The sequence below is a fragment of the Brassica rapa genome, chromosome A07, assembly GCF_000309985.2.
Source record: "Brassica rapa cultivar Chiifu-401-42 chromosome A07, CAAS_Brap_v3.01, whole genome shotgun sequence".
Taxonomy (NCBI): Eukaryota; Viridiplantae; Streptophyta; class Magnoliopsida; order Brassicales; family Brassicaceae; genus Brassica; species Brassica rapa.
In genome coordinates this window covers 3,420,994-3,433,882 of record NC_024801.2, presented here as the reverse complement: position 1 = coordinate 3,433,882, position 12,889 = coordinate 3,420,994, and the positions used below count along the sequence as shown (strand labels likewise).

Here is a 12,889-nt window from a genome sequence, read left to right as displayed (position 1 = left end):
GTGTTTTTGACGGGAAAAGTTTTTTTTTCACAATTTTGGCGGGAAAAGTTATTTTTTTGCGTTTTGGCGGGAAAATACATTTTTCTGGTTTGACAAGAAAATGCATTTTTTCCAGTTTTGGCGGGAAAATACATTTTCCCGGCTTTGGCAGGAAAATGCGTTTTTCCGGTTTTGGCGGGAAAATGCGTTTTTCGGTTTTGGCGGGAAAAAGCGGTTTCCGGTTTTGGCGGGAAAATGCGTTTTCCAGTTTTGGCGGGAAAATAAGTTTTTTCCGGTTTTGGCGGTAAAATACATTTTTCCGGTTTTAGCGGGAAAATACGTTTTCCGGTTTTGGCGGGAAAATACGTTTTTTCGGTTTTGGCGGGAAAATGCGTTTTTCCGGTTTTAGCGGGAAAATGTGTTTTTCTGGTTTTGGCGGGAAAATTTCGTTTTCCGGTTTTGGCGGGAAAATGCATTTTTCCGGTTTTGGCGGGAAAATGCGTTTTTCCGGTTTTGGCGGGAAAATTCCATTTTCTGGTTTTGGCGGGAAAATTCCGTTTTCCGGTTTTGGCGGGAAAATTGTATTTTCCGGTTTTGGCGGGAGAATTGTATTTTTCGGTTTTGGTGAGAAAATGCGTTTTTTTGGTTTTGGCGAGAAAATGCTTTGTTTCCGGTTTTGGCTGGAAAATGCTTTTTGCGGTTTTGGCCGGAAAATGCTTTTGGAGTTTTGGCGGGAATATGAGTTTTTTGGGTTTTGGTCGAAAAGTGTGGTTTTACTGGTTTAGCTGAAAAATGTATTTTAATGAAAATGTGTGATTTATGTTTTTTGCGGAAAAATGCATCTTGCGGTTTTGGCGGAAAAGTGTGTTTTTCCGTTTTTGCGAGAAAATGTATTTTCCGGTTTTGGCGGAAAAATGTATTTGCAAAAAAATAAGATTGACGGTTTGAAAATAACATTTTGATTTTAAAAGGTCATTTTTGTCATTTATCTTTTTGGACTGAACTAGGTGCATCTGGATGCAGATGCATCTAGTTCAGTCCAAAAAGATAAATGCATCTGCATCCAGATGCACCATCAAGACTCACCTTCATTTGGGTGAGAATTTGAGATGAGTTTTTAAAAATTCAGCTAGGTGATCCATCTGGATGTAACATTATAATGCATTAAACGAACATTAATTTGCATCTTCACCCAGATGGATCACCTGGGTGAGCAAACGAACATAGCCTTCTTCTATCTAATAGATACGATTATATATCTACTAACTGTACAAAAGAACAAAGTTTCTTCGCTAGTACGGTTTGGGATGTACAGTATAAAGCTATAGCCCCGGGTTCAATTCTAGGGGAAAACCTTTTCATTTTTTTTTTAAATCGAAACGACACCGTTTTAAGCTTCTATCTGTAGCTGAGTGCCACATCAGCATAATGACTGATTATATCACTGGTTACACTGGTTACCGGACATGTTGTCAGTCGTAGGTATGTAAAAGTCGTTTTACATAAATCTAGGTATTGATTTCAATGTTTTTGATAGATCATGTACCAAATCGCACAGTGAAATAGTTTGGATAGTGATTTGAGGATATGACCCTAGTTCAGGTACCAATCGGCCGTTTTTCCCCTGAAGAAGAGTTCGGATTCAATCACCTAATGAGCCCCCTGTAGAGAAGAAACCTTTTGTAGTCATTAGCATCTCATTAATTCTCAGTTGTATTGAAGAGAACGTTGAACAAGAAAGCTACTGATTCTTAAGTTGGGGTTTTGATGAAGGTTCTTACTCTTTGAATATAAACAGATCAGTAATTAATGTATGTATATGGTAACTAAAGCTAATAATGTCCGTTGGAACTTAGTGCAAATATATGACCATATAGCTCAGTTGGTAGAGCGCAAGCTTCTTAACCATGTGTTCCTAGATACGAACTCCCTTACGGACAAAGACCCAAGTTATTTTTATTGTAGAAATTTTTTAAAAGTTGAGTCAATCGTTTTTTTTTCATCAATATTTTTATTAATTAAAAGGCGAAGCCTAAGGACAAAACCCACCAACCAGAACAACAACAAAAACAAAAAGCCTAAACATACGGGCCAGCTAAAAAACCACACTACGGGCCTAAAGCCCAACAAAATGAAAACCCTAGAAGCCGCATGCCGCCACCGATACAGCCACGCAAACTCTGTAACTTTACCGGATCCCACCTGACCTAGAACCACATCGCGACCTCTTAATCTTCCGATCATCGTACCACAGAGAGCCTTCATCGAACGAATCGAGATCTCATCCGCCGCATACTTCTTCCAATGGAGAGCATCAATCGATTTTGATCGAGATCTAATCCTTAACACAAACGAAGCCACCACACTCAGATCCATCTTCAGTCTGTCGGAGAGCTTCAGCAAACGAATCGAAATCTCATCCGACCACCAAACACACAAGAAAAGGGAAATAAAACTGGAAGCCCTAGAACCACCGACTCCATCTCTCGGGACACCCCAAGCCGACTACAACGACTGCTGCAGAGCCAAACCCACCAAACGCCTTCATAGACAAAGGCCACAAATGCCAACGACGCAGAGCTAAGAGAGCCTCCCCCCCCCCCCCCCCCCACCCACCAAACGCCTTCATAGACAAAGGCCACAGATGCCAACGACGCAGAGCTAAGAGATCTAATCCTTAACAAAAACGAAGCCACCACACTCAGATCCATCTTCAGTCCGTCGGAGAGCTTCAGCAAACAAATCGAAATCTCATCCGACCACCAAACACACAAGAAAAGGGAAATAAAACTGGAAGCCCAAGAACCACCGACTCCATCTATCGGGACACCCCGAGCCGACTACAACGACTCCTGCAGAGCCAAACCCACCAAACGCCTTCATAGACAAAGGCCACAAATGCCAACGATGCAGAGCTAAGAGAGCCTCCACCACCACCCCCCCCCCCCACCCCACCCACCAAACGCCTTCATAGACAAAGGCCACAGATGCCAACGACGCAGAGCTAAGAGAGCCCCCCCCCCCCCCCAAACGCCTTCATAGACAAAGGCCACAGATGCCAACGACGCAGAGCTAAGAGAGCCTCGCCCCCCCTCCCCCCCCCCCCCCCCGGGGACAAAAACCGACAACAACGGAGCTATACGCTCCGTACTTCTCAAAACCAAACACATCAAACCGAGTAAAGAATCCAATGGACAAAGAGACACAACGCCAGATCGATGGTGGCTGTGGAAGCCCTTCCATCGGCCGGAAAACCAGATCTCTTTTTCTCTCTCTCTTTTAACCGTTGCGTAGGTGGATTGATTTGGTGTTGAGTCAATCGTCTAATTTTTGTTTTTTTTTTTGTTTGTTTTCCATCTAAACAAGTATGTAGTAATTAATTAGCACAAGAATTGGCCGTTAATGCAATCCTGAAAATGATTTCAATGTGTTGTGTGTTAATACTATTTTGTTAAAACGATGTCATTTATGGATCCGGTCTTAAAAGTCCATATGGTCTTTGTTTCTTCTTCGTCCACCGTCAGGGCCTGTGACGAAGCATAAAGCAACCGTCAAAGACAAAACGCCTTTCTTGTCTTCTTGCTTTCTACGCCTTTTACTTCAGAGCAGGACGATTGAGTTCGTAACCATCTCAAAAATACCATCATGAAGACGATTGTTATTAGACATGATCTCTTCCTCGCTTTCCTTCTCCTTGCTTCACCTTTCCTCCAAGGTTCTTAACACCTTTCTCTGCTCATCCGTAGCTTGACATATGTTTACTGTTTACTGCTGATTCTTCTCTCTTTCTTATCGCCGATGCTCTTAATCTTGTTCCATCTCGCATGAGATTTGCTTTTATGGGTTTTGACAAACTTTGAGTTGTGTGTTCATAGTTGCGTTGTGCCAGTCGGATTCGGAGGATTCTGGGTTTGAAGTTTCCGATGTTGGCGAAGACGAGAGCGAAACAGAGCAAGTGTTTGGTTTGGAGCTTACCTCAGCTCCTGGAATTGAAACCCTCTGCGTTTTCCCTAATAACAGAGCAAAAAGTATTTGATTTTTCTTCGGTCCTGTTTCTGATTCTAAGTTCCAAAACTAGGGTTCTTGTTCTTGCCAGTTCTGTATGCTAACGCCCTGTGTTCTGCAGTAATTAAAGCTGGAACTGAGACTGAGGTGCTCGTTGGAATGAAAAATGATGGTAATGAAATGGTTTCATATCATACTCATAACGTGAAGTTAGCTGAAAGTTTCTAACTTTCCTTTATTGGTTCATATTATATGATTAGGTCCATCCGATGTAGACATTGTTGCGGTTAAAGGCAGTTTACATCTTCCTTTCGATCAAAAGCCTCTTGTTCAGAATCTCACCACTCTGGTAATTATTTAATGCGTCTTGCCTCTGTCAAGTGTAAGAGCATTTTTAACTTCATTCTAACTTTTCCTCCGAAATAGAATTTAGAATACAATTATACTATATTTTCCACTTCATAATAAAATAAAAATGAGTTTACTCTATGGATAATTAAATATTGTAACTTTTTTTTTATTTTTTTGTTCCATAACTTTGTTTTTTACCAGGAAAAATATAATGAACCATTGGAGATGGTCTTTTACAGTAATACTTTGTTGTTACTTGCTGTTTCAATATTGCAAGAAAGTTTAGTTTTGTTCATTTATGTTTTGACCGTTGGTATATTTCTCTAAGCCGTAATGTTATTCCATATACCTCATTTCTAGAATTAGAAAGTTATTATGTAGTTAAATGTATCTTCTATTTGTAGAGCTTCGGCAACGCTTCTGTGCCTGTTTCAGCGCAAGCTACCTTCCCATATATCTTCGCTGTCAGCAAGTTCCTGGAGGTCTATTTGCTAATCATATTGTTTTTCTAGTCATGAGTTTTCGCTCCAGAAGATTGAAAAGTTATCCTAGCTTTAAACCATGTCCTTGTGCAGGCTGGTGCTTTTGATCTAGTTGGCACCATTGTCTATGAGATGGATGGCAAGCCCTACCAAAGCATATTTTACAATGGAACCATCGAAGTTGTTGAAGACGGTCCTCTCTTCAGGATGGAGTCAGTCTTCCTTAGTGGTCTTTTGATTTCGCTTATTGTTGTTCTTATCATCTATATCCAAAATGGTCTGAGGCATATGACCAAGGTACAAACTTTTACATCCCACTTGGCTATCTGATGTTGTGTCCTTTTGTCGTGAAAATACAATACCAAAAAGCGTTATTAGATTTGAAAATGGTTAATGCAGCCTAATCCTTCCTTTTACATGCGCAGAAAACAAAGAGAGCAACAAAAGCAAAAGTTGAAGTTGGAACTGCGGCTAAAGATGCTTCACTTGATGAATGGCTTGAGGTACTTGCGTAGACAAGCTCTAATAACTTCTCCATAATGGGTTTTTGCATTGTTTGAATGTTTTGAAACCGATGCATTATTACTCTTGATTTACAACGCAGGGCACTGCCTATACTCAGTCTTCGAGTAAGTCAAAGAAGAAGAAGTAGATCAGACCAAATCTCACAGGCTTTCTCTGTATCTCCAGGGACTTGTAAAACCAAAACCACACGAACGAGATAGTAACGGTATAGATTGAGAGTGAGAGAGAGAGAGAGTAGTTGGTCGAGATCATCCTTCCTAAACTTGTAACTTCATAAAATCTTAAATGCTTTTTTCTTCTTACTGTGGTAGATGTTACAAGGAAACTTGTTACCTTTGTTAAAAATGTCAGAATACTTTTTTATGACTTTCCATGAGTCGTGGTTACTTTTGTGATTGGGTTAAGAAAGTTTCAAAATGCATGATCGCAAAAAAAAAAAAAGAAACTAGAAAGTATCATTAGATTAACGATACAAGTTAAAAGTTCCAGAGTTGTGTCATTGCATTTGTTCACAGCTATATATAAAGAGAGATGAGAAAGAGAAACTAAGAACAACAAAATCAGAAGTGATCAAAGGTGCGGAGAGTAAAGTTCCAAATAAGTGGACGATACAAACCTGAAAAATTGGTTTCCTGGAATATTGTTGTAGAGTGCACGGTATGGTCTTTGTTGGAGTCAAAATTGGTCCTACCGATATCAATATCTATAATCACTTAAACATAGCAAAACATATCATCTACGTAGTCGAGTCGAAAATGTTGAGAGAATAGCTCTACATACGCAACGTCGGTTTAAATGATGATACATAGAAATAAGCATCATATAATTCTTCTAGAAGATGTAATAAAAACAATTTTCATGCAAACTAGAATTATTTGGAAAACATTCCCTCACAATGGATTAACTAGAACTTCCTTCTAAAATAACCAGGACGAGTTAATCTGGTGGTAAACGGTTTGCGGTTGCAAGTACGGCCCCGGGTTTGACTCGCACTGGCCACCAAGAAATTTACATGCGGACTTGTTTTGGCACCCGAGACCGAAGACCGTTGCCTGGCCATGACCCACTCTCGGGTGTGCGTCCGCGCTGCTAAAGGGTTCAGTCTCTAGTCTGGACCACCACGGTGGGACCAGGAAACTCGGTTATAAAAAAAAAAAAAAAAACTTCTTTCTAATCAGAAACGTTTTACGGCACAGTTTTGTAGAACGAAACTAAACAATTTTACAAAAAAAACTAACTTCGACAAAGTTGTATGAAACAACTTTCATAAAATTAGTTAAATAGTTTTATACTAAACAACAATTTTATTCCATAAAATTAACTTCGACAATGTTTTACAAAACAACTTTCGTGAGATTAAATAAAAACTCAACGTTTTACGAAATAACCTTCGGAAACAAAACATGATTACAGGAAACAATCAAGACGAGAAGATCCAACAATGTACCTGCTCGCCCATTTCTCTCTCTCTCTCTCTCTCTCTCTCTCTCTCTCTCTCTCTCTCTCTCTCTCTCTCTTAGCTCGCCCACCAAAAGCTGCTCGCATGTTCCTCCTCGCCCACTCGTCCTCACCATCTATTCTTCTCTCGTGTGCTCACCCAGCTTGACATGCTCGCCTGTTGCTGCTCACCCAATCGTGCTTGCCCCTTCTCCATTGTATCGTCACGAGTTGTCACTGAACGTTTTATGGTTTGTGTTTGGAAATCCATTACTTTCACCAAAGTGGCCAAATCTTGAGTCGAAAACTGTTATTATTTAAAAAAAGATATTGAGAATTTTATATCCAAGACAATTATACTATTGTTTAGTTTAAATATTGTTATAATACTCTATAATATAGGCCTTGTAATTAACTTTTTGACACTAATCTTCTCTTTTTTGGTACACTAATACTTATATAAATTTTTCTTTTCCCACCATCATTGTAATAACCCTCAATAAGAATAACTATATGGACGAAGCCAAAGAATGGTGGAAGAGAAAAATGGTCGTTGTATGACCACGAAAATGCCGATGGATGAACGAATAAGGAAATTCGAGCCTAAATGGTTTTGATGAGCAACCATGATTCTAACGACTGAATAAATTTGGGCAAAGCTTTGGAATTAGTTTCACACAAGAAAATATTGCATGAACTCGAATGCTCAGAAGAGCATTAAGGTTTCAGAAAATTCAAGCACCAGGAAGCCACAAGTAGAAATGGTAGTGTTCGAGAATGAGAAGTCAAAGTCCAAAGGACAAAGGACTTAGAAAATTATTTGTTGCCAGAGTACACATCGAATCAGTCAGATTATCAGTTGCAATGGTCGAGAAACTGTTTCTTCGATAGTTCAGAAATGATTGCAAAACACTAGATTGGGAAGACCGCAAGTGATGTCGAGAAAACAACTTAATATCATGTTATGGGAGGCCAAGTGATGTTAAGCTTCTTAAGAGGTGCTTCCATTTGAAGTTGAGGTTTGTAAGAAATAATGGCACATGAAGATTCTTAGGAAAATTTAACGGGTTAGAAACCTCGCAGCCGTTCTAGAAATTTAGGAAAATTTTAATTTAATTTTTTAGAGTAGGAATGACCTTAGAACTATTTTAGAAGTATTTATGTCTGTGAAAACAAGGTTTTTGCCAAGGAGAAAAATTTCCGGCAATCCGGATCATACAACGGGACATTTGGAATTAAATGTGGTTCGTTCGGGTCTTGCTCTCCTCCTTACAGTAACTGGACACTTTGATGTGCCCTGGATCGTAGACCCGGGCCAGGATGGTGCACAACTCGACCCAACCAAGGTTTCCCCATCGGATGAAGCAACCATGGTCGAGCCAGAAGCTAACTTTGGACGAGCTGGACGAAGTGACACTTATTTGGGCGAGCTGGTCGAGCTGAATATTTGGGCGAGCTGGTCGAGCTGAATCAAAGTGACACTTACATATCTGAGCTGGATGAGCTGAGTGAGCTAAGTGACACTAGTTTGGAGCTGAATGAGCTAAGTGACACTGAAGATGGAGCTGGTTTAGTTGCTGGGCGAAATGGGCCTTTTTCTGTCCAAAGAAAAATTCATAACAAATTCAATGTGGGTCGGTTTTACACCAAATTCGACCAGGCCTTTGCTGATGGTCTCCTGCCCATTTGCATCAAGAAATATCAACAAAAGGAGTCAAAGTCGTGATCATCCAAGAGCCATTCAACAACACACTTATTTCTAGTCAAAAGTCTTAGTCTTTGTTTATGTTTTCTAAGTTTCTAGTTTTCTACAAAACTCTTAAGTCTTTCTTTGACTCATTGTACTATAAATATGTAAACTCTGCCATGAATAAAATCAGTCTATGTTTTTGAGTTTATTTCGTTTCTTCTCTGAGTGAGAAAGAGAGTTCTTTAGCTAGTTCATCGGTTTGAACCGGCTTGTTGATTTGGTGGTCAGCCAATCATCTTTGTGTGTCGTTTGGTGGTTATCCAACACACTACATTTGTCCTTAGGTGGTTAGCCTTAGATCGTAGGTATATCAAGAGTCATTCCGCATCTCTTGACGATCCTTTCAATCCATCTCAGTTTCAGAAGTGCCGTTTGCCTTCTCGGATCATATCCAACACCCAGCTAAAGTGATCCTTCCTTATTTTGGTTCTATCAAGTGGTATCAGAGCCACTTTGGCTGGTTTGTTTTCATTCTTCTTATCATCTTCTCATATCTTCATCATTTTTCTTTTCTTATTTCTTTTTGGATCCGGGCTGTTCCTTTACTCTCTTGTGATCGCCAGTTATTAAAAAAAAAAGAGAAAAAAAAAATCGATCAAAAAAAGAAAAAAAAAGTAAAAATTTTGGCTTGAATCACTTCTGAAGAGAAATCCAGGGGGAGTGGTGGAAGAGAAACCCTGCTGGCTGAAGAGAAACCCAGCCTTAGGACAGTTAAGGCGGATCCACACAAAAATCTCTTCATTGTTCTTTCTCTTTTCTTTTCCCACAAAGTTTGTTTTGGGTTTTGACTGCTGATTTTTTACTGCCTATCATCCTTTGAACCAGTGAAAGAACTCTGAGTGACCATCTAAAAATCGTGAGCTAAACACTTGAGAGTGTGAGGATTTTTTGCTAACTTTGTTAAGTGTTTTCAGGATGTTTGGACTTCTCAAGAAATCAAAACCACAACAAGACGTCTACTTTCCTTTTAAAACTGTTTTTGAAAAGGAGCAATTGATTTTTGATAAGAAACAGTTTGCTTCTAATGGGTTTGACTTTGTGCAGAAACAAAAAAAGAGACAAAACAGGTGCGATGATAAGAAGTGGGTCAGAAGTGGTGATCGTCCCTTCACCAAAGCCAAGAGAAGCAACTGTGATGTGCCTGATCAGAACGAGCTTCAGACTTATGCCAGCTTGGAAAAGATGTTGCATAAGGCGATTCATGTTGTCCGGCAACTCAAAAAGAAGGGAAACAACAACACTTCTTCTGCACCAAAACAACAAAGTAATTCTTCTTCTCTTTCAAATTTTGATTTGAAAACTAATGTGTTGTCTTCTGATAAAAGCAAGGCTGTGAAAACCACAAGCAAGGCTCTTTCTACCAGGTGCTTCAAATGTCATAGGATCGGTCATTATGCCAACAAGTGCCAAAAACAGAAACCGTTGGTGACTTTGGAGAAAGTTGAAACCGAGCCAGAAAAGGAAGACCCTTTGCCAATTTTCGATAACTATGCACATGAACCAAAGGAAGGGTCAGGTGGAGAGCAAAACTGTGGTCATCAAGAAGAACCATCTTCCATTCACAAACCGGACCGAACTCAAGGTGAGCAACGTTCTGATTATGGTTCTTTTGCATATAATCCTTTTCCTTTTAATGTTTCAGATTTGAGGACAAATCTTTTTGAAGAGAGAGGGAATGATGTGCCCTGGATCGTAGACCCGGGCCAGGATGGTGCACAACTCGACCCAACCAAGGTTTTCCCATCGGATGAAGCAACCATGGTCGAGCCAGAAGCTAACTTTGGACGAGCTGGACGAAGTGACACTTATTTGGGCGAGCTGGTCGAGCTGAATCGAAGTGACACTTATTTGGGCGAGCTGGTCGAGCTGAATCAAAGTGACACTTACATATCTGAGCTGGATGAGCTGAGTGAGATAAGTGACACTAGTTTGGAGCTGAATGAGCTAAGTGACACTGAAGATGGAGCTGGTTTAGTTGCTGGGCGAAATGGGCCTTTTTCTGTCCAAAGAAAAATTCATAACAAATTCAATTTGGGTCGGTTTTACACCAAATTCGACCAGGCCTTTGCTGATGGTCTCCTGCCCATTTGCATCAAGAAATATCAACAAAAGGAGTCAAAGTCGTGATCATCCAAGAGCCATTCAACAACACACTTATTTCTAGTCAAAAGTCTTAGTCTTTGTTTATGTTTTCTAAGTTTCTAGTTTTCTACAAAACTCTTAAGTCTTTCTTTGACTCATTGTACTATAAATATGTAAACTCTGCCATGAATAAAATCAGTCTATGTTTTTGAGTTTATTTCGTTTCTTCTCTGAGTGAGAAAGAGAGTTCTTTAGCTAGTTCATCAGTTTGAACCGGCTTGTTGATTTGGTGGTCAGCCAATCATCTTTGTGTGTCGTTTGGTGGTTATCCAACACACTACATTTGTCCTTAGGTGGTTAGCCTTAGATCGTAGGTATATCAAGAGTCATTCCGCATCTCTTGACGATCCTTTCAATCCATCTCAGTTTCAGAAGTGCCGTTTGCCTTCTCGGATCATATCCAACACCCAGCTAAAGTGATCCTTCCTTATTTTGGTTCTATCACACTTGTCTTAACTTGACTGGACCTCCTCCAAGTTGGTCATGTTTTATTATGATTGGTTGAATTGGTGGCTGACCACAAATCTGTTTCTTATTGGGCAGAATCCGGCTGGACACCAATCTGCCTCCTATTGGTTGTTAAGGTCGGCCAGGCCACCTCCAGCCTGTTACCCATGACCTTAAGCTCCCCTTAGTCATTCCCATCACCTATAAATACGTCCACACCCCTTAGTTTAGTTCCGACACTAAAACTCGACAATAGGAAAACGAAAGAACCTGAGAGCACCCAAACCTTAAGGTAAACCTTCTAGTCTTTAGCTTTCCTTTTAAATTTATTTTTTACTTCTTTATTTAGATTCAGATTTATATCCTGGTTCAGACTAACAGAACATCGGAACTCTTTTTATTCTAGGATTAATTTGATAGAAACTCTAAGTTGTGCCGGCCGCGAGATAGAGGTGATAGAATCCCATAAGGATATCGTGCTAAGGCTAAACCACTCGATCACCCAGGTGAATCTCGGCTATGGGTTATGATTGTTGTGTGTGCGGTTAGCGCCTGCAAAACAAGAGTATTGGTTGATGCATTGCTAGGTTGCGCATTTAGATATATAATGATATGATAATGATTGATACTTGTTAAAGATATTGAGTTATATCGTTCGGGCCTCGTCTCGGGGGTATAACATGTTTGTGATATAATGATATTATGTTGCATAGACTTGTTTGATTGCATTATATCGTTTCGGTCTCGGCTCGGAAGGTATAACATGTTTGATCATATTATAACAGGGAAACCCCTAAAGCCACAAAATTTAGTTAAGGAATGATATGTGAGAGTCCGACACTCGGTGGAGTGTCGTGAGAGTCATTGGTGTCCATTCGAGGCCCATGCCTTTTCTGGGGCCTTACCAAAATTAGTTCCGAAAAGGACGCAAAGATAGTGCTAGCTACCCTCGACCGTGTAGCTGCATGACAATGCGGCTAGTGTGTTATCCGGGCCATCTGCTTTTTAGATTTTGTGTTTAGAGCCAATGGGCGCAAGAAGGGATGTGTTATGGACTTCGTATCGAGATAGGAACTAATGGCAAGAGGCAGTCATCGACGATCGATAATGATCTAACCACCAAAATTTATTATGATTTGTTGAATTGGTGGCTGACCACAAATCTGTTTCTTATTGGGCAGAATCCGGCTGGACACCAATCTGCCTCCTATTGGTTGTTAAGGTCAGCCAGGCCACCTCCAGCCTGTTACCCATGACCTTAAGCTCCCCTTAGTCATTCCCATCACCTATAAATACGTCCACACCCCTTAGTTTAGTTCCGACACTAAAACTCGACAATAGGAAAACGAAAGAACCTGAGAGCACCCAAACCTTAAGGTAAACCTTCTAGTCTTTAGCTTTCCTTTTAAATTTATTTTTTACTTCTTTATTTAGATTCAGATTTATATCCTGGTTCAGACTAACAGAACATCGGAACTCTTTTTATTCTAGGATTAATTTGATAGAAACTCTAAGTTGTGCCGGCCGCGAGATAGAGGTGATAGAATCCCATAAGGATATCGTGCTAAGGCTAAACCACTCGATCACCCAGGTGAATCTCGGCTATGGGTTATGATTGTTGTGTGTGCGGTTAGCGCCTGCAAAACAAGAGTGTTCAGGTACCCGTTGCGATACAGATTGGATATTTGGAATTTTGGTTCTAATTTATTTCACATCTGAGGACTTATTCTGTTAAATTTGTAAGTACAAAACAAGTTCGAATATAAAACAT

The 12,889-nt window shown here is 40.1% G+C and overlaps 1 protein-coding gene across 2 annotated transcripts; it reads left to right on the top strand.

Annotated features, from left to right (window-relative positions):
* Window positions 1–3,235: 3,235 nt before the first annotated feature.
* LOC103846035 (translocon-associated protein subunit alpha) lies at window positions 3,236–5,735 on the top strand. Of its 2 annotated transcripts, XM_009122962.3 has the most exons (8): window positions 3,246–3,694; window positions 3,855–4,007; window positions 4,106–4,156; window positions 4,245–4,333; window positions 4,740–4,817; window positions 4,911–5,114; window positions 5,243–5,320; window positions 5,422–5,735. In XM_009122962.3, the coding sequence occupies exons 1-8, from the start codon at window positions 3,625–3,627 to the stop codon at window positions 5,467–5,469; spliced, it is 771 nt and encodes a 256-aa protein (XP_009121210.1). In that variant the 5' UTR covers window positions 3,246–3,624; the 3' UTR covers window positions 5,470–5,735. The 2 variants fall into 2 exon arrangements, with proteins under 2 accessions (XP_033131602.1, XP_009121210.1); XM_033275711.1 differs by lacking the exon at window positions 4,740–4,817 and having other exon boundaries at window positions 3,236–3,694.
* Window positions 5,736–12,889: the final 7,154 nt, after the last annotated feature.

Bases quoted from the DNA above. Each gene is read 5' to 3' on its own strand.
- LOC103846035 (XM_009122962.3), top strand. From the start codon at position 3,625: ATGAAGACGATTGTTATTAGACATGATCTCTTCCTCGCTTTCCTTCTC. The intron at 4,334-4,739 runs GTAATTATTTAA...TTCTATTTGTAG, and splicing joins TTCAGAATCTCACCACTCTG to AGCTTCGGCAACGCTTCTGT. The intron at 5,321-5,421 runs GTACTTGCGTAG...TTTACAACGCAG, and splicing joins CACTTGATGAATGGCTTGAG to GGCACTGCCTATACTCAGTC.